General features: G+C 48.8%; 1 protein-coding gene across 5 annotated transcripts in view; it reads right to left on the bottom strand.

Moving 5' to 3' along the window:
• The window catches only part of fstl5 (follistatin-like 5), a 1,269,795-nt gene that overhangs the window by 126,218 nt on the left and 1,121,759 nt on the right, over window positions 1-21,818 (bottom strand). For 3 of the 5 annotated variants that reach the window (XM_072496156.1, XM_072496159.1, XM_072496160.1), the window contains 2 exons: window positions 9,086-9,112; window positions 6,086-6,204 (listed from right to left, as the gene is read on the bottom strand). In XM_072496156.1, the coding sequence (XP_072352257.1) occupies window positions 6,086-6,204; window positions 9,086-9,112 (146 nt within the window). The remainder of the gene's footprint in view (window positions 1-6,085; window positions 6,205-9,085; window positions 9,113-21,818) is intronic. The other 2 variants (XM_072496157.1, XM_072496161.1) reach the window with 1 other exon arrangement.

Here is a 21,818-nt window from a genome sequence, read left to right as displayed (position 1 = left end):
GAGGAGATAGGAGAGGTGCTAAATGAATATTTTTCGGCAGTATTCACACAGGAAAAAGACAATGTTGTTGAGGAGATTACTGAGATTCAGGCTACTAGACTAGAAGAGCTTGAGGTTCATAAGGAGGAGGTGTTAGCAATTCTGGAAAGTGTGAAAATAGATAAGTCCCCTGGACCGGATGGGATTTATCCTAGGATTCTCTGGGAAGCTAGGGAGGAGATTGCTGAGCCTTTGGCTTTGATCTTTAAGTCATCTTTGTCTACAGGAATAGTGCCAGAAGACTGGAGGATAGCAAATGTTGTCCCCTTGTTCAGGAAGGGGAGTAGAGACAACCCCGGTAACTATAGACCAGTGAGCCTTACTTCTGTTGTGGGCAAAATCTTGGAAAGGTTTATAAGAGATAGGATGTAGAATCATCTGGAAGGAATAATTTGATTAGAGATAGTCAACACGGTTTTTTGAAGGGTAGGTCGTGCCTCACAAACCTTATTGAGTTCTTTGAGAAAGTGACCAAACAGTTGGATGAGGGTAAAGCAGTTGATGTGGTGTATATGGATTTCAGTAAAGCGTTCGATAAGGTTCCCCATGGTAGGCTACTGCAGAAAATACAGAGGCATGGGATTCAGGATGATTTAGCAGTTTGGATCAGAAATTAGCTAGCTGGAAGAAGACAAAGGGTGGTGGTTGATGGGAAATGTTCAGACTGGAGTCCAGTTACTAGTGGTGTACCACAAGGATCTGTTTTGGGGCCACTGCGGTTTGTCATTTTTATAAACGACCTGGAGGAGGGCGTATAAGGATGGGTGAGTAAATTTGCAGATGACACTAAAGTCGGTGGAGTTATGGACAGTGCGGAAGGACGTTGCAAGGTACAGAGGGACATAGATAAGCTGCAGCGCTGGACTGACAGGTGGCAAATGGAGTTTAATGCAGAAAAGTGTGAGGTGATTAATTTTGGAAGGAATAACAGGAAGACAGAGTACTGGGCAAATAGTAAGATTCTTGTCAGTGTGGATGAGCAGAGAGATCTCGGTGTCCATGTACATAGATCCCTGAAAGTTGCCACTCAGGTTGAGAAGGTTGTTAAGAAGGCGTACGATGTGTTAGCTTTTATTGGTAGAGGGATTGAGTTTCGCAGCCATGAGGTCATGTTGCAGCTGTACAAAACTCTGGTGCGGCCGCATTTGGAGTATTGCGGGCAATTCTGGTCGCCGCATTATAGGAAGGATGTGGAAGCATTGGAAAGGGTTCAGAGGAGATTACCAGAATATTGCCTGGTATGGAGTGAAGGTCTTATGAGGAAAGGCTGAGGGACTTGAGGCTGTTTTTGTTAGAGAGAAGGTTAAGAGGTGACTTAATTGAGGCATACAAGATGATCAGGGGCTTGGATAGGGTGGACAGAGAGAGCCTTTTTCCTCGGATGGTGATGACACGATAGCACGAGGGAACATAGCTTTAAATTGGGGGGAGATAGATATAAGACAGATGACAGAGGTAGGTTCTTTACTCAGAGAGTAGTAAGGGCGTGGAATGCCCTGCCTGCGACAGCAGTGGACTCGCCAACATTAAGGGCATTCAAATGGTCATTGGATAGACATATGGACGATAAGGGAATAGTGTAGATGGGCTTTAGAGTGGTTTCACAGGTCGGCGCAACATCGAGGGCCGAAGGGCCTGTAATGCGCTGTAATGTTCTATGTTCTATCCATGTCTCCGAAATGGCCACAACATCGAAGTCCCAGGTACCAACCCATGCCGCAAGTTCACTGTGTTGCTCTCCTTGTGCACATGTCAATAAAGACGTCAAGGAGTACTCCCGTGTCAGCCTTGCAATAACTTTGACACTATCACAACAATACTTGCCTTGCAGATTTCAATAATCTGCCTACAAATGCTCTCTTCCACTTCCTCCCCACTATATGGAGGTCCATAAACAAGGTCACTGCTTCCTTCCTGTTTCTCACCTCCAACCATATAGTTTCTAACTGAGGAACTGCATCTCGTTCAAGAGCTATGATACTATCTTTGGCCAAGACTGCTTCACTTCCTACCTTTTTACCTACCCTGTTCCTCCTAAAAACTTTATAACACAGGATGTTAAGCATCCAGTCCTGTTCTGGCATGAGCCACGTTTCTGTCAATGCTACTATGTCATATACCCAGAGAGTAATTTCTGATTCCATTTTCTCAATTTTGTGCACTATACTCAGTGCAGTTACAAACAAACATTTTAACCCTGCCCTTTTCTCTTTCGTGCCCTTTGGGAGGTGACCATTTCTTTGTTCATTGTCAACACTCAAGCCTTCTCTGTCTTCCTTTTCCCTGTTCCCCATCTTCTCTTTTTTTTTCCTCACTGGTACTTCTAAAATTTGGCCCATTAGCCTTACAAGTTTACTTACAAGTTTAAACCGCTAATTACTCTCTCCGCCAGGAGATTGGCTCCATTCGGCTCAGATGAAGCCTTTTCCAAATCTGATCGCACTGACCCAAAAATCTAAACCCTTCCCTTTGATACCTCCCTGATCTGCCTTTGCCTAAATGATGAAGCTCATGGCACAGGTCGTGTTTCTGAAATTACTACCCTGGAGGACCCACGTTTCAACCTACTCTCTAACTCCTGAAACTGATCCTGCAAGACCTCAAAATTGTCCCTCACTACACTGCTGGTTCCCACATGAACAACGACCTCTGGTTGTTCATCTTCCCTTTCCAAAAATTTGCCAGCCCATCCATTATGTCCCAAACCCTTGCACCCGGGAGGCAACAGACCAAATGGGACTCGGCTGCAAACTAGACTGTCTATCCCTTGAACTATTGAGTCACCCAGTACTACCACCTTTCTTATCTGCCTGCCAGCTTCCGTCTCTTTTCTCAGAGTAGCCTTAGGCACCAAGGTAGTATGGTTTTCCCTCTAGTCATGTACGCCTGATTCAGTCATGTTGCTCACTTCATTGGCATCTAAAATTTCATACCTGGTAGACAGCTCCAAGGAGTCCTGAGATTCCTGGCCCTGCTGTCTCTTTTCCTTTCGGCGAATGGTCACCCACTCTCCTGCCATCCCTACATTCCCCCTTGCCTGCCTATCACAATGTGGAGTGGCCATCCTCTGGTACGACTGTTTTGGAACCTCTCTGCCTCTTCTATGTGCATAGTGAAGAGAGTCGCTGATCCAAATTAGCCACATGTTGCTCAAGGACTGCTATGGTGAGGATATGAGGAGTTATGGAAAGGACATTGGGGAAAGGTGGCAAGATGAGAAGATTTTTTTTCAAACAATATTTTCAAAGCCTTTTTGTTTATTTTGTCAGTTTCAGGAGCATTGCAAAGACTTGCTAGACTTGCTACTTCAAGTTTAAATGAGCGGGAGCGGAGATGGACAAATACAAGCGCCGGTTCAGAAAGTGACGTGGGACCAGCTGATTGGTGAGTAATTCCTGGTGAGTATTTTCAATCTTTTAAACTAATTCATTGCTTAATATTAAGGTCGGGACTAAATAAAAAAGAATATAGAATAGTCCGTACAAATATAACAGAAGTGTTTGGTAAGAAACAAGGATCCTAGCTAATATAAAAAAGACCTCAGCTAGTGTAATTTTTTTTCAGGAAGTAACTAGCTTAATCAAGAGGGACATCATGGCAGGAGACCTCAGGTCCATCATATGCTCCTCCTGCATTATGTAGGAAATGACCATGTGTGCACAAGGTATGTCTAAATACAGTTTCTGGCTAACCAGATTTCGGAGCTGGAGCTGCAGGTGGATTCACTGTGGAGCATCCGCAATGCTGAGGAAGTTGCGGATATTAGATTGGATCGGATTTGTTTATTGTCACGTGTACCGAGGTACAGTGAAAAGTATTTTTCTGCGAGCAGCTCAACAGATCATTAAGTACATGGGAAGAAAAGGGAAGAAAAGAAAATACATAATAGGGCAACACAACATATACAATGTAACTACAAAAGCACCGGCATCGGATGAAGCATACAGGGTATAGTGTTAATGAAATCAGTCCATAAGAGGGTCATTTAGGAGTCTGGTGACAGTGGGGAAGAAGCTGTTTTTGAGTCTGTTCGTGCGTGTTCTCAGACTTCTGTATCTCCTGCCCGATGGAAGAAATTGGAAGAGTGAGTAAGCCGGGTGGGAGGGATCTTTGATTATACTTCCCGCTTTCCCCAGGCAGCGGGAGGTATAGATGGAGTCAATGGATGGGAGACAGGTTCGTGTGATGGACTGGGCGGTGTTCACGACTCTCTGAAGTTTCTTGCGGTCCTGGGCCGAGCAGTTGCCATAACAGGCTGTGATGCAGCCGGATAGGATGCTTTCTATGGTGCATCTGTAAAAGTTGGTAAGAGTCAATGTGGACATGCCGAATTTCCTTCGTTTCCTGAGGAAGTATAGGCGCTGTTGTGCTTTCTTGGTGGTCGCGTCGACGTGGGTGGACCAGGACAGATTTTTGGAGATGTGCACCCCTAGGAATTTGAAACTGCTAACCATCTCCACCTCGGCCCCGTTGATGCTGACAGTTCATTTAGTGAGGTGATCACAATGCAGGTGAGGATGGCACAGGAAGAAAGAGAATGGTCAGGAATAGTAAAAGACTCAGGAAGGTAGCACAGGGGTCCCCTGTCGTAATCCCCCTCTCGAACAGCTTTGTATACTGTTTGGGGGTGGGGGCAGATGACTTCTCAGGGGAAAGCAGCAGCCGCCAAATTCACGGCACTGTTGGTGGGAGAAAAGCATGTGGCAGGGCTATAGTGATAGGGATTCAATAGTTATTGGTCCTCCAGCTTTGAAAACCCACACATGCTCTTAATCTGTCTCCAGGCAAATTAAGGGATGGCCCTGAGTGACTGTTCCCCGCCAGATGCTTCTGTGACCGCAAATGTGTATCAGGGTCTGGGATGTCATGGAGTGGCTGCAAGGGATTCAGGGGAGGGAAGGTGAACAGCCAGTGGTTGTGGTACATATTGGTACCAATGACATAGAGATGAGGATCTGCAAGCCGAGTACAGGAAGTTAGGAGATAAGCTAAAATGCAGGACCTCAAATTGAGTAATTCCAGTCCCAGTCAAAAATTTATACTGCATCACTGGTGTTCTTTGGGAAGAGAAACCTACCACTCTTACCCAGTTCCATACCAACTGCCTCTTAATTGTCTACTGAAATGGTGTGAGATGCCAGTCAGTTGCATCAAGAATAGTGGCTTTTGAGAAGCCCCATCATCATCTCAGAGCAACTATAACTGTCAGCGAAGGCCAAATCTCATGAATAAATTAAAAACATGTCGAATCAGTCACAACAGTGGTACAATGGTTAGCACTGCTGCCTCACGACACTGAAGGCCCAGGTTCGATCCCGGTTGCCTGTCCAATTGGAGTTTGCACATTCTCTCCGTGTCTGCGTGGATCTCACCCCCACCCAAGATGTGCAGGGTAGATGCATTGGCCATATCTTTTTATTAAAACAATGAAAAAATATATAAAAGGCCACACGGTACAAACACTAATTTTGTGTTGGAGAAACAGGGTACCCCTCCCTCAGTACCAATGTACGGGAAGGGGGGGTAGGATACTCTGATTATTAAAACAGTTCATAACACATATTCTACAAAAAACAATGTACAAGCATTAAACTTTGCGCTGGCCACATTAAATTGTCCCTTAATTGGAAATTTAAAAAAAACATGTCTAATCATGGGACTGAGTTTTAACATTCCTGTAAAGTCAATCTATGATATTCAATTGGACTTGCTTTCCTCAGCAAGCATTACTTTAAAACTCCCATTTAGGCATAACAGCTACTGGACTATGTTAGCAAAGACAGTCTCATAACAAGATGGGACTAACATTTAAAAGTGGTTAATTTGAAGATACTGATTATAGTTCTGTCATGTCACAGCTGTTACAATTTGAAGATACACCAGGCAAGAATTTAACTCACTCATAACTCACACAATCAAATTCAGTTCCAGTAAATCTGGATCAAAGTATAGGATTAGCTGCAGGAACCAGCGACATGCTTTAATTTTGACAACTGCCTTCGAAATAAATCAATCAGAATGACTGCAATTCCACAAGTGTGCTCACCTGATATCCTAGGATTTTCTCTGAGGGTTTAATGTGCCTCTGAATCTCACATTCTATTGGTTGAATCACTTTGATTCCATCCTCATAAAAAATATAAAACATGTTTCCTACTCCCAATCCTAGCCAAAAACAAAAGAAAGAAAGCATGTTTGAAGAATTAAAAAAAAACATTGCAAGTCTATGATTTTAAAATCCGAACCGGTAATGCTACAAATGTGCAGAAAGTCAGCCAGCATGTGAAAGGGAAAGGTTGGTTAACATTTCAGATGACCCCCATTTGATGGTGGACCTATAAAATTAACAGAACATTCTCCTTGAAAGAGGTCAATAAAAATCTTGGGAATGGAGCTGGGGGCGGGGAACAGTCACTCAGGGCCATCCCTTAATTTGCCTGGAGACAGATTAAGAGCATGTGTGGGTTTTCAAAGCTGGAGGACCAATCAGAGGCCTTGCAGCTTGAGAGGAGCAGCAGTTTGTAATGAAATCAAGTACAATAGAGGGTGCTTGCATGGAGGTACTCTCTAACATGTTCTGATCTATAATTTAAGAAGTTTCAGCAATCAGTCCCACACTGTGGGGTGGAAATTTCCCTAGAGGCAACCAGTCGCTGCTCTTGCAATCTCATGAATTTTAACAATCCTAATCGGTTACCCACAAGCTACATTTGGGAGCTCTGCCAGCCCCATCCAATTCTGCAGTGCACAAATGCTCAGTTTTGGACCCAAGTCCAGTGAGGGACTTGAAATCCACCAGTGGAATCATTATGGTGCAGAAGAAGGCCATTCAGCTCATCGGCTCCAGGCCAACATCCCATGGAGCAATCCAATCAATCCCACTCCCAGTTTTATTTCTATAGCCTTGTATATTTCTCCAAAGTACCTGTACGTTATCCTTTTAGAATCATTGATTGTTTCCACTTGCACTACCCTTGAAGGCATTTGTTGCATAAAAACATTTTCCTCACATTCCCTCCTGCATCACTTGCTAAAAAGCTTAAATCTGCATCTCCTAGTCATTGTATCATCAGCTAGCTTTTTTTTGGCATTCAAGGATGTGGACTTCGCTGGTTAGACTAGCATTTATTTCCCATCCCTAAATGCCATTGAATAGGTGGTGGTGAGCTGCCTTCTTGAACCGCTGCAATTCATGTGGTGTAGGTGTAGGTACTCTCACAGTGCTGTGAGAACAGGAGTTCCAGGAGTTTGACAGCGACTTGTGAATGAATAGTTCCAAGTCAGGATGGTGAGTGACTTGGATGGGAACGTCCAGGTGGTGGTGTTCCCATGTATTTGCTGCACTTGTCCTTCTAGATGGTAATGGGGGGGTCTGGAAGGTGAGTTCCTGGAGTGCAACTTGTAGATGGTACACACTGTTGCCACTGTGCATCGGTGGTGGAGGGAGTGAATGTTTGTGGATGGGGTGTCAATCAAGCTGGCTGCTTTGTCCTGGATGGTGTCAACCTTCTTGAGTGTCAGAGTCATTTATTTGGCTACCTTATCTGAACCTATCATAATCGTGTGCATCTCTGTCAAACTCCACTCAATCTCCTTTGCTCCAAGGAGAACAAGTCCTGTTTCTCCAATCTAGTCTTGTAGCCTAAAGTCCTCATTCCTGGACCATGCTGGTAAATCTCTGCAACTTTCAGCGACCCTCACTCTTCCTGGGGATGATAAGAACTGGACACAATACTCTAATTATGGCATAACCAGAACTTTGTGTTCAGCATAACTTTCCTGCTTTTGTACTCAATACCTCGATATGATGAAAACCCATAATCTTTGCTAACTTCTCTCTCAACATGTTCTGCCACTGTAAGAGCAAATGGACCTCCGGTCCCTCTGTCCCTGCGCACCACTCTTTAGCACTCCAAATTGTGCTGCCTTTCTCCTGCCAAAATGCACCAGATCTCACTTCACTTAATTAAATTCCTTTTAACACTGTCGGCTCATATTGCTGGTCTAGCCTTGCCTTGTTGCAGTTGACTGGTCTCACCCTCATTACCTGCCACACCTCCAAATTTGGTATCATTGGCAAATTTTGAAATGTTATTCCTAACCCTTGTCTACCATCCTCTAGTCCAAAAAACTATTCACCATGATTTTGCTGTTTTATAACCTTAAGCAAATTATTTTTTCAAGTTGACACAGGCATGAGCCTCAATTTCATTAATGAGCCATTTACATGGTACTTTGTCAAACATTTTCTTACAGTCTACATGGATAATATTCAGTGCAGTCCTTTCATGTCACTTTTTCTGTCACATCATCAAAAATTCAACTAGAATAATCAAACGTGATCCGTTTTTAAAAAATCCATGTTGGCTCTCAATTTACTCAAACCTCTGAATCAGAAATGCTCTGACACTTTCCAATCCTTTGTACTTGTTCCATTTCTAGGGAAGATTATGGCAAGCTCTTCCATTCTCTCCACTCCTGCTTCCTTTAGCAACCTTAACGTAATCCATCTAGACCATGTGCCTCATCTACGCTAAACATAGCCAGACGTCCTGTCTATCAATTTACAATCTATTCATTAACTCTACCATTTCCACTTCTACCAATATTTTGGCAACATCCTCTTCCTTCGTAACACGGTTGGCTGACCGGCTGGGCATTTCTTTAATTTATTATTTACTAATTTAAAAATCAGTTGAAAAAATTCAGCAAGTAAACTACATTTGAAACATGTACAATATATATACTTTGCAATCATTAAATCTGACCGAGGTGAACAATGAATTGTAATACTGCTGCTAACAGTTAAACATTCTCCTTGGAATTCTCTAGGTCTACAGCTTTTAATTGTTAGTAGTTATTGCTATTGAAAACTGTACCAAGGTCACTCTTAATATTGACTGACAGTATACTTAAAAATTTGGATGCAGAAACAATACAGAAACATAACAATAGTTTTAACGATAACTCCATTTTTAACAACTACAGCGGTAATCAAAAGATGACAAGTACATAATCACGACAAGACAAAGACTTGCTTCAGTACCTTCCTCTCGCCACAGTATGTTTGCAACTGCAGCATCAAAAAAACAGAGAGAGCCAGAATATGATTAAACAGCTGCAAAAATATTAATTTCAAGAACAAGCCAAAATGCCACAATTGACAGTGCTGGATATCAATGATAATTTTCAACAAGAAAGGCAAAAATAAATCATGCAGAAAATTCTCACAAAATGTTCAAAGACATTTTGAACAGTGGGGAAAATCCCAAAAGAATATAAAGGATGCTGAGATTCCACAGTTTACATTGCTAAAGAACAGATAAAAACATAGCTTTTGGTTTTAGTATCAGTGCTCTTTGAAAAAGGTTACAAATTTAAGATCCATTTTTAATAACTTGCTTCAACCTTTTTTCAAAATATTACAAGATCAACAAAATCTTTCAGTCACATGCAAACATTCCACACAATTTCTGTAAGCAAATTGATTCACCGGCCAACATTCAATTTCAAGGACAACATTTGGTGGAAATATAATGGTTTGTTTAATAATACAATGTGTGCAGTGCCATTGAGCAATAGGTCACTGAACTACCATCAGGTTCTTCCATGTACTCAATATGGAATGACAATCGTAGTTGATGCATATGCTAAATGGCACCTTCTACACCCTGAAATGCGATATAATGCAAGAGGTTCGCAGCTGACTCCAGAAAGCTACCGTTAACAAAAATGTATCACATGACAGCATCTCATTAATAAAAGAGTCTCAACATACACATGATATATGTAAGTCTGGGAGAGACTTAGACTCCTAGGCCATTCCGAGATGCTTAGAAATATGTTTGATATGAAGAGAATACTCAGCTTCTCAAGCAATGGGCTAGAAATATGGGTTCTATTTGAGGTAGGGTGGGTAGTGAGGCTAAGATGTAAGAAACTGAGCAAGGATGAAGTCATCTAAACTAATTGTCTTTGGGGGGGGGGGAGCATGGTGGCGCAGTGGTTATCTGCCTCACGCTGCCAAAGACCCGGGTTGAATCCTGGCCCCGGGTCACTGTCTGTGTGGAGTTTGCACATTCTCCCCGGGTCTCATCCCACAACACAAAGATGTGCAGCAGGGAAGGTGTGTCGGCCATGCTAAATTGCCCCTTAATTGGAAAAACCTTTTAATAAAGCTAATAGTCTTTGGTCATGCTTATGACAGGTGAAATTTAAAAAAATAAAAGAGACAGGGGGTTAGAATTTCCATGTGAACTGAAAGGTTATCAGAAAACCCACAGAAATCTTTTTGGCTCACTCTAATGTGCAGATTCCCGAGATACCTGAGGCTTCAGGATTTATCCCCTTTGCCTCGGTGACCTCGGGTGAGCGCCGTTCAGCACTGGTCTCTACAAACGGGGACTAGATGAAACAGCACTCGTATAGAATCCTCAAATAATTCACAGTGCAGAAGGAGGCCATGCCTAGGAGTACAGGTCCACAGGTCATTGAAAGGGGCAACACAGGTGGAGAAGGTAGTCAAGAAGGCATACGGCATGCTGGCCTTCATTGGCCGGGGCATTGAGTATAAGAATTGGCAAGTCATGTTGCAGCTGTATAGAACCTTAGTTAGGCCACACTTGGAGTATAGTGTTCAATTCTGGTCGCCACACTACCAGAAGGATGTGGAGGCTTTAGAGAGGGTGCAGAAGAGATTTACCAGAATGTTGCCTGGTATGGAGGGCATAAGCTATGAGGAGCGATTGAATAAACTCGGTTTGTTCTCACTGGAACGAAGGAGGTTGAGGGGCGACCTGATAGAGGTATACAAAATTATGAGGGGCATAGACAGAGTGGATAGTCAGAGGCTTTTCCCCAGGGTAGAGGGGTCAATTACTAGGGGGCATAGGTTTAAGGTGAGAGGGGCAAGGTTTAGAGTAGATGTACGAGGCAAGTTTTTTACGCAGAGGGTAGTGGGTACCTGGAACTCGCTACCGGAGGAGGTAGTGGAAGCAGGGACGATAGGGACATTTAAGGGGCATCTTGACAAATATATGAATAGGATGGGAATAGAAGGATACGGACCCAGGAAGTGTAGAAGATTGTAGTTTAGTCGGGCAGTATGGTCGGCACGGGCTTGGAGGGCTGAAGGGCCTGTTCCTGTGCTGTACATTTCTTTGTTCTTTGTTTGAGGCCATTCGGCCCATCGGCTCTGCACTGGCCCTTGGAAAGAGCACCCTGCTTAAGCACAAACCTCCACCCTATCCCTGTAACCCCATCTAATCTTTAGGACACGAAGAGGAAATTTAGCATGGCCAATCCACCTAACCTGAACATCTTTGGACTGTGGGAGGAAACCGGAACACCCAGAGGAAATCCATGCAGACACGGGGTGGAAGTGCAAACTCCACACAGACAGTGACCCGAGAGGGCAGCACGGTGGTGCAGTGGGTTAGCCCTGCTGCCTCACGACGCCGAGGTCCCAGTTCGATCCCGGTTCTGGGTCACTGTCCGTGTGGAGTTTGCACATTCTCTCCGTGTTTGCGTGGGTTTCGCCCCCACAACCCAAAAGATGTGCAGGGTAGGTGGATTGGCCACGCTAAATTACCCCTTTATTGGAAAAAATTAATTGGGTACCCTAAATCTATTTTAAAAAAGACAGTGACCTGAGGCCAATTTGAAAATGGGTCCCTGGAGCTGTGAGGCAGCAGTGCTAACCACTGTGCCACCATGATGGTTGAAGGTTATTTTTGCAACTGTAAGCCTGTGCCCAGTGGTGTGCCACAGGGATCAGTGCTGGGTCATTTGCTGTTTGTAGTGCACATCAATAATCCAGACGTGAATGTGCAGGGCATGATGAATAACTTCACAAATGACGCAAAAATTGGTGATGTGGTAAATAGCGAGGAGGAATGTCTCAGATTACAGGATGGTATAAGAGACTGGTCAGAGGGGCAGAATGGTGGCGAATGGAATTCAATCCTTAAAAGTATGACGTGCTGCATTTTTGGGAGAATAAACATTTCAAGGGAATGCACAATGAACGGTATGTAAGGTTTTCGGGCAATCCGGCCTTTTTTGGACTGCCCAGGAATAAAACCCAGAGACTGTAAACTGGACACTTGTCAGCCAAAAGAACGTAACCAGATTTCCCAGCAGGCTTGGTCCGCTGAGCCAAGTAGGGGCATAGGTATTTACAACCCCCCCCCCAGGAGCTACAAGGAAGAAGGAGCCAGACAACTAGATAAGATTAAAACACAGACAAAGGGGCACGGGAATACACAGGGGGGCCTGCCTGCAAGCAGGACAATGGGATGGTCATAGCCCCATGCAGATGTAAATGACTTGGCCTCCACCAGAGCAGAATCCAATCAACACCCCATCAACATAGCAAGGTGAGAATAGCAGCGATCTCCGGAGCAGATGGAAGACGTTGAAAATCTTCACAAGAGAGCTTACCCTCGTTATCCCAAAAAGCAGACAGTCTGGGCTCAGTATATTGCGCTGGAAAAGCCCTTGAAGATAAACGGTAGAAAAAACCAAGTTGGAGGCGGACCTGGGGAGGTACTCCAATCCTGACAGAAGCCACCGGCAGGAACTCACTGGGTAGAGGGAGCGGAGTCGGCGCCAAATTCAAATCGCGGCAGGTCTGCCTGGCTGGAAGGAGCGGACCTGCGAGGAGAACCCGGAAGTTAACAGGTCTGACCGGCTCAAAGGGGGCGGGACCAGCGGGAACTTTAAACTTGGACCGATACAACGCAAAGGGGAGGAAAACCCGGAAGTCGACCGGTCTGACCGGCTCAAAGGGGGCGGGGCCAGCGGGAACTTTAAACCTTACCAATTCAATGCAAAAGGGGCTGGCCGAACACAGGAAAAAGCCAGGTAAAACGGATATAAAAGGGGCTGTGTTGCGATTGAGGGTCTCTTGACTTGACCTCTCCACCTTCGACTTGACCTCTCGCAGCCTGTGACCGTAAGTACCCTGCAGCAACTTGCAAAACTCCTTTGACTTTGATAGTGGTTGAGGCTTTGGGGAAGGGGACTTGATTTGTGTTTTGTGCCATTGCTAAACTTGTGGAACAATAAGATTTTACGTTGTGTCCGTTATAGTACTTCTTGAATAGACTTAGTTTGTGTTAGAGTTTAAGATTTTATTATCATTTCTTCTGTTTGATGATTTTGACCTGGGTTTTGCTATAAACCTCGATTTGCTGATAATTGGAGTCGTTTCAATTCTTCAATCTCTCACCAGCGATCTCTGACCAAGTCATTGTTAAGATATTCCTCACCTTAATTCCGGGGTCGAGAATCTAGGGTCATCTTGAACGATTCGAACCCGTTCACTCAGGACAGGCTGCTGGTTAGGTAATAAACAGCAGTGTCCTATTCTCTCTCTTGGTTCCAGCGAAGTAGGAACCGGGTGGGTGTTGCACCACCGGCAAGAGAGAGAATCACCTGGGCATTGGTGGGGGTCTGGATATCTGTGTGATATAAGCCTCAGGCTTCCGGTTAGGGATAAACGGCAGGCTTGATTCAGTGCTCTCTTCCGTGGAGGTGTCCCAGTGCGGCATCCCCTGGCCTCTGAAGTTTCAGTGCCAGCTGGAGAGAGACACACACAGATACTCAAACCCCAGATATCGGCCCAGTAGTGGAGTAGCAGAGATGGAACCCTCTACAATGGCGACCGCGGCAGGAGCCCGGTGGTTTGGAGTATGTGACTTGGCAGAGGGGGTGAGGGAACAAAGTAAAATGGAGGAGAGAATCTCCTCATATATGTGGCAAAAGGTCAACCTCACCAAACCTTGGGTCTCAGAATTAATCAATGCGGAGCGATCTGTAATGGCGGCGGCCGCATGGACAGAAAGTAAGGCACACAAAAGGCACTTGGAGAAGGCAGTTTGGCTGGTCTGCTTGTCCCAGCAGGTAGCCAAAACAGAGCGAAGGGTGGAAGAATTAGAGCAGGAGTTGGGAGAAGTTAGGGCCAGCGCAGGGGACAGCGCTAGCGCAGCTGAACGACTGTGGGAGGAATTGACCAAAATTAAACAGGGCAGCCTACAGGAAAGCGCGTCTAACCGGTGCGAGAAGGAATATCTCCACTGCCAGATAGTGGAGGTAAAGAAAAGGAACGGAGGCTCCAGGAACTCTATGCTCGGAGTACAGAGCAGTGTAGGAAGCTGGAGGGGAAGTTCCGGGACATCCAGGCAGCGTACCGAGTGGCTCGCGAGGAAGTAGGGGACTGTGCTCACGGGCCGTGCCAGGCACGGATAACGGAGTTGGAGGAGACCTTGTCCAAGGTCAGGGGACAGGTACACCTGGTAGGTCCAGGGGGGTTCCCTAGGGGCAAGGTGTTCCTCGCAGCGGATGATTCCCCAAAGGCCAAGGGGAATAGACCGCCTCTTGAGGCACCGGGATTGTGTCCGGGTCGGCAGGCAGGGAACGGGGAGTCCAGGAAGGGACGGGCCCAAGGGGAAGCCGAGAGGGATCCCCAGGTAACAGCATCTCCTGTGTGGGTAGTTAACCCAGGGGTGGTAGGGCGAAAGGACACAGGAGAAGAAGAGTCAGACGGTGGGGAGGAGGAACAGGAACCCCAGATAGGACAGATGTGCCCTGTAAGGCAGAGAAGGTATGGTCTCCCGGTGGGGCTGGCAAATAGGGGACCGGTTGAGGGCGACATTATCATTCCTCATGGGGCATCCGCGCTCAGGGGGATGGTGGCCCATGTTCCCAGGCTAACTCCGAAAGGGGATCCCTCGCTTCACTTTATGGAGGTGGAGCAGGCAGCCAGCATCAATGACTGCGACGAGGGGGAGCGGGTGAGGATGCTCCTGATGATCCTAGATGCACAGCTATGCAGGGCAGTGACCTCCGGGAATGGGGGAAGACCTGACACATGGGCGGCAGCACAGACTGCTGTTCTGGAGGCAATGGGCTTGAATCTGGGGAGCCCTTTCATGAGGGTGGGGGAAACCAAGCAGCAACCAGGGGAATCTCCCACCATGTTCGCAGACAGGCTGTGGATTGTCTATGTGGAGGCATGCGGGGTTCCCGCGGATAGACAGAATTTAGGGGAAAGAACCGCCCACTGGCTGAAGACCCTAGTAGCCAACTGTCTCCCTAACGTTAGGGCAAAAGCCGAACACTGGTTCGACCCGCAGACCCCGGCCCTTAATGAGGCAGAGGTCCTTAGGAAACTCACCCTCGCATATCGCAATGGGGAGAGGGGTGAGGACAAGCCCCTTAAGGGTAAGGTGCATGAAATCGCGCCAGCACCCCCTAAGAGAGAGTGGAAGCATGAGGGCACCCGGACCTCCGACAAGAAACCGGTATGCTACGGGTGTGGGAAGGCCGGGCATTTCAAGAGGGAATGTAAAAACCCTAGCAAGCAGGAGAGGGCTCCCGCAGTAGAGAGTCAGACCCCGGTGGCAGGAGCAGCTGCCCCGGAAACCATCGATTAAAAAACACTTTTAGCCTTTTTGCAAGTCTCAGGACAGGTGGCAATGGCAACGGGCCAGGGTCAGCCCGCTCCCGCACCCAGGGAAGCCTCCGCATGACTAGCCCCTCAGCAGCCCACCTTTCTATGCCCACTGGAGTATGGCCCGTGCGGGAGACCCTGGGTCAAGATGGAGGTCCAGGATACGGTCGGGAGTTACCTACTGGACACAGGTGCTTCCAGTACCATAGTCCACACGGACAATCCCCGAGCATCCCCTCTATCTAGCGGGGTACCCTATAGTCTCATCGGATTTACTGGGAACGTGAAGATCGTTTTTTTCTCTGTTCCCCTGTCTATCAGGTTAGGGGCACTCCAGGCGCACTGGAAATGCGTCCTGATGAGATGGGAACAGGAGGGGAAAGGGATCCTAGGAGCCGATTTTATAGTGGCTCATCAGATCCTGGTGGACCTAAGAAACCACTGTCTGTGGGGTGTAGCAACGGAAGGGAGTGAAAGGGAGTTGAGGGTAATTGACAGAGCCCAGGAGAAGGGAGTGTGTGGTACAGCCAAAGGAAGGGTACGATTTAGAAGCCCTGGAGAGGAATACCCTGGAGGAGTTCAGGGAGTATGTCCGCAGGAATCTGGCTGCTTTTGCCACCCACAAGCATGATTGTGGGAGGGTTACTGGGACAGAGGTCAGGGTAGATGGGGACCCCATGTCCCAGCCCCAGAAACAGTACCGCTTTCCCCGGGAAGCAGAGGCAGACTTGGAGGTGGCCCTAAATTCACTGGTGCGGCAAGGGGTGTTGAGGACAATTGCCACCCATGTGAACTCACCGCTTTGGCCGGTGAGGAAGCCGGACAACTCCTGGAGGGCCACCGTGGACTACAGAGTCCTGAATAAAAACATCCCGGCCTGCGCCCCAACGGTGGCGGCCGTGAAATACTTGCTAGGAGAAATTCCAGCATCCGCCTCAATTTTTACGGTGCTAGATATTTCGAATGGATTTTGGTCCGTCCCGGTCAGACGGGAGGACCAATATAAGTTTGCCTTTACCTTTAAGGGGCAACAGTACACCTGGACGTGTCTCCCGCAGGGATTCCATAACAGCCCGAGCATTTTCCATCAATGCATGGCCGAATGCTTAAAGGGGTTCAGTGAGCCACACAAGCTGGTGCAGTATGTGGACGACATCCTGTTGTTCACCAGTAATAGTGAGGAGCATGGGCCCCTGGTGGACGAGCTGTTAGGGTTATTGTACAAAGGAGGGCTGAAAGTTAACCCTAAAAAGGCACAGATCGGGGTAGGAGAGGTGAAGTTCCTGGGGTTGACCCTGAGAGCTGGAGAGAGAGGGATTGACACTGCCAGGAGACAAGCAGTGCAGGAACTCCCAGTCCCCGTAGATGTAAAGGGGATACGGTCCTTTTTAGGAATCACCGGCTACTGCAGGGATTTCATTGAGGACTATGCCACCACAGCAGCGCCTCTGCTTAGGCTGCTGCACAAGGGGGTGGAGTGGGAGTGGGACAGTAAGTGTGAGACGGCGTTCGTCCGACTCAAGGAGGACTTGCAGAAAGCCCCAGCCCTGGGAGCCATTAACCCCCGGGAGGAGTTTTTCCTGGAGGTGGCAGCAGGCAGTGATGGCCTGAGTGCTGTACTCCTCCAGACCCGGCATGGCAAGTTGAGGCCGGTGGTATACTCCTCTCGGGTCCTCACAGACGTGGAGCGGGCATACTCCAACTGTGAGAGGCATCTGCTGGCCACCCACTGGGCGGTAAAGCGGAAGCAGGTATTTGTCAGGATGGGCCCCATCACCCTCTTGACACATCACACCCCGACCCAAATGCTGCTGGACGGCAGGATTAAGGACGGCACGGTCCGCAGCGCCAGAATCACCAGGTGGACCCTTCTGCTGTCCCAAATGGCCCTTCAGGTAAAAGGGCTGAATGAGCCACAGCTCGCAGCCAACCTGATATACCCCGGGGAGGCACACCACTGTTCCGTAGAAGGGGTATGGGAGGTAGGGTTTGGACTCCGGGCAGGGCTGCACCCCACAGGGAGGGAGATCTATGTCGATGGGTCCAGTACTGTAGCAGAGGGCGTCAGGTTCACGGGCTGTGGGATCTGGGACCCCGATGCAGAGATAGCCCTGGCCTTTAAACTTCCCCATACACTCAGCGCCCAGCAGGCAGAGCTGGCTGCAGTGATGTATGTGGTGACCCACTCCAACCGTTTTCCCACGCCGTATACCATCTGCTCAGATAGCATGTTTACATGCAACTCCTGCACGGAGTACCTGGCTATCTGGTCCCGCCGAGGATACACCTCCTCGGATGGAAAGCCACTGGCTACAAAACCCCTCCTCGAGAAGATCGTGGCAGCAGTTGGGCAGGGGGAGGACAGGTATATCCTTAAGGTGAAAGCTCACTCCAAAACAGAGCTACGGGGCGAGGTGAACCAGAGAGCAGACGGCCTGGCTCGAGAGGGGGCTAAGAATGGGATAGCGTGGGACCCGTACGAAGAGGGACAGGTAGCGACCGTTACAAGACAGCCCCAGAGGGGGGATGGAACGAGTTTGGCCCCAGACCTAGCCACTGCCCAGGGACAGGACCCCGAGTTAAAGAAAGTCATAACGGCCATGGGTAGGCAGGAAAGGATAGAGGGGCCCTATGGGGGAAAGGACATCACCCTGAAGGAGGGCATGCACTTCAGGGGGGACCAGTGGATAGTGCCTTCCCAGCACCATAGGGAATTTATTGAAATGGCCCATGGGAGCCCCGGAGCGGGACATCCCGGCCCTGAGACCACCTGGCAACGGGTGGAGAGGGTGGGGTGGTGGCCGAGCCTCCGGGAGGATGCTCGCGATTTCTGCGCGAGCTGTTTGGCGTGTGCTACTAATAACCCGGACCCCAAGAAAAGAAAGGTCTCGTTGGGGCACATCCGCAGGGTGGAGGGGCCCTGGCAGTCGATACAGATCGACTATATTGGACCCCTTCCCCCAGCTGCAGGGGGTTACAAGTACTGTCTGGTGCTGGTGGATATTTTTACAAAGTGGGTAGAAGCCTTCCCCTGCCGAACAGCCACCGCAGCAGGCACAGCCAGGATATTGGTCAGGGAGGTATTTTCTAGGTGGGGACTCCCACAGTTTGTGGAGTCAGATCAGGGGAGTCACTTCACGGGACAGGTGATGCAAGCGACCCTAAAAGTCCTGGGGATCAAGGCAAAGTGGCATGTGGCCTATAACCCTCAATCCTCAGGTCCTGTGGAAAGATTAAACAGGAGCATAAAAGAGAGGATCAGGAAAGAAACAGGCAACTCGCCCAACCGGTGGGGAGAAATCTTACCCCTAGTATTAATGGGGATCCGAGCAAGCCAGTCCAGGAGCACAGGGTACTCCCCGCACGAGCTCATGACAGGGAGGGTTATGAGAACCCCGATCCATGTCAGGGTACCTTCCCTGACAGAGGGACAGCTTAGGGAGGTAAACCGGGACAGGTTCGCTAAGAATCTGATGGAGCAGCTGAAGGCAACTAATTGGCAGGCAGCATTTAACATGGGAACCCAGCACCGGAGGAACAAGCTGCTGCTCGAGCCCCACACTACCCAGGAATGGGCCATAGGGGACCAAGTATTGGTCCGAAATTTTGCACGGGTAGGAGCCTTTGAGCCACTGTACGCGGGACCGTACAGTAGAGTGGACAAGGCCAGCCCCATGGTTTACGCAGTACAGCTCCCCTCGAAGGTTAAATGGTTCCACGTGAACCAATGCAAACTTTTCGACCCCACCAGGGCCGGTAAGAGCAAGTTGGGGGGGGGGGGCTGGGGGTGATAGTGGAGAAGCCGCCTGTAGAATTAACGACGGTGGGGGAGGTCCCTGACTCCACGGTCACACAACCAGTGACAAGGTGCTGTCCCGGAGGGGCAGTCCCAAAGAAACCAAAAATGCTGCAAGCACCCAGCCCAGGGACAGTAACGATTCCCAAGCCCTTACCTGTGGGTCAGGTGGCCTGCCTTAGTATAGAGGCTAGGGAGGCGGAGGAAGTGGAGGTATCACCTTGGCCTTGGGAACCATTCAGGGGACGAAGGAGCAATCGAGTCTCCAAGCCCCCGGTAAGATGGTCCCCATCACACCTCCCTAGAACCCGGTCCCGCAGTAAGGGGGCCCGAGTAGAAGGGAGCGCTGAGGGATCCCCGAACCCTGTTGGGGAAGGAGAGGCAGGGGGCAGTCCGAACCCCCGGGAGGGGAAGGTCTGGCCCGAGCCGTTGGTCCAAACAGGTGAACTGCCCCAGTATAGCGGGGCCCAGTTTTAATTTGGCCACCCGGAGACGGGTGGCATTGTATATAGCATTTCCCCCCTGTTAGTTCTAATTAGTGTTTATAGCATTTCCCCCCTGTTAGTTCTAATTAGTGTTTAGTGGTGTGTGGGTTAATTAGGATTGTGGGATCACAGAAGCGCATAGTGCAGTGATATAATGGGTCAAGAAGCAGGCACTAGGACCCTAGTGGAGCCGGGCTGTGGACACAGACCAACAGACAGGCTGCGGCAATTTCATGTTGATTTCCCAACTACAAACCGGGAGCTGCTGCTGCCGCCGGATGGCAGCAGGCACTAGGACCCTAGTGGAGCCCGCAATTTCATGTTGATTTCACAACTTCAAAGCGGGAGCTGCTGCTGCCGCTGGATAGAAGCCATGCACTTTAAGGTAGGTAGTTCTGTAGAGGCAAGGATGTGTTTTGTCTGTTTTACAGATGGGGCACCCGACGATGTGGAGCTTGCTGATGATCTTGGCGATGGTGGGACCGGGAGAACTCCGCAGAGGCGAGACAGAAGAGTCCTTCTTCTATGGGTGCTCTGGCGGCAGAGCCCCTCTTGTCACTACCGGACAGGGAGACCAGGTGGCCACAGAGCAGACCCGCTACTCACACCTGGGGAGGTGGCCTGGGTGGCTGGGGTCGAACTCGACCAGGTACTCCAGCCACCAGAGCTTCACCTATGGAGAGGCCTCTGTACTCTGCGAGGAGATACAGGTGGCAACTGACCGGGTTAGGGTGACTGAGGGCAGGCGGGTGTGTTTAACCTGTGAGGGGTACGTTCCTTTGGGGAGATGGTGGTGGCTCAGGAAGCTGAGCCTGGACATGAGGGATCGGTCCTCGGACTGGGAACGCCTGGACAACAACACCTACCGGACCATCACAGGGTCACCGGGTAGGATCACCGTTTGCTGGGATAAGTGATGGGCTTCCGACCAGGGCATTTATTTACGTTTGTGGGGGTCGGCCAAGGCATGTCCACAAGGGGCATCAATCACCTTTGTGAGGTGGTGGCAAGACGCCGGGCATGGGATAAATTGGTACCATAATGGGAAGGGATGTGTAACCCCCGGGGGGGGGAGAAACCGTGAGAGCTACCGAACTGCTGGTTCAGGTAAAGAGGCCCCTACCCACAGCCCAATCAATCGACCCTCACAACTGTCCAATCACCACCCGGGGGCCCGAAAATGGTTTGCTGCTCGTCCCCACAAAGAAACTATTATATCAGGGGGTACATTACGCGGTTGCCTCGGTGGTGCTAAATATAACCGAGGTGAAGTTACCAGCGTGGTGCCCTCGCAAGACTGAACTGTTGTATCAGGCGCTGCTGAAGGACATGTTCCAGAAATTCCACAATTTGGATTTTGGGGACATTGAAGTGGAAGATTTGTATCGTGGGGAAGGGGAATTTAATGGGGATTCCAGCCGGCAGCGTAGAGGGCTGGTCAATGATGGTTTCACTTCTTTCAATACGGGGACATCCATTGTCAACAGTATGGATACTGTGGAGCTGGCCTTGCAAATCAATCAGCTAAAAGGCCAGCTGAGAAAGGTGTTGAGAGATGAGAACACAGTAGTGCGGTCGGGTTTGCACGAGGAGGTGGCAATGACCCTCCATCTAAAGGAGATAATCGCGCAATTGGAAGATCATGCAAAAGCCATTAACGCGCTAATTAGAGAAGATCGAAATTCATCGGATCAGGCTGCCCAGAATGAAGTGTGTGGGCTGTATGGGGCCTGGTTGCTAGGAGAGGGGAGGAGTAATCTGGAGGACCTGAGACAGGGTCAGGTCCCCTCTTGGATTAGCAACAGGCACTTGGCAGCGCTGCACCCATTCCACAGGGTTTTGAGTCCTTGCCAGCTCCGTGCAGCCTCAGAGGCATACCCGGTACCGGTTGATTGTGGGAGATCAAACCACACAATCTTGGGGGTCATCGTAAGAATCCCAATCTTGGGAAGTTCAGCACAGCCAGTGCCGCTGTACCGAGTGGAGAATGTGGGAGTCATTCGTGGGGGGGTACACATTCGTTTTGGAAAGGTCCCGCCGTATG

This window comes from Scyliorhinus torazame, chromosome 3 (genome assembly GCF_047496885.1).
Source record: "Scyliorhinus torazame isolate Kashiwa2021f chromosome 3, sScyTor2.1, whole genome shotgun sequence".
NCBI lineage: Eukaryota > Metazoa > Chordata > Chondrichthyes > Carcharhiniformes > Scyliorhinidae > Scyliorhinus > Scyliorhinus torazame.
Note: the sequence above shows the minus strand (reverse complement) of the source record. Positions and strands in the feature narration are given on the sequence as shown.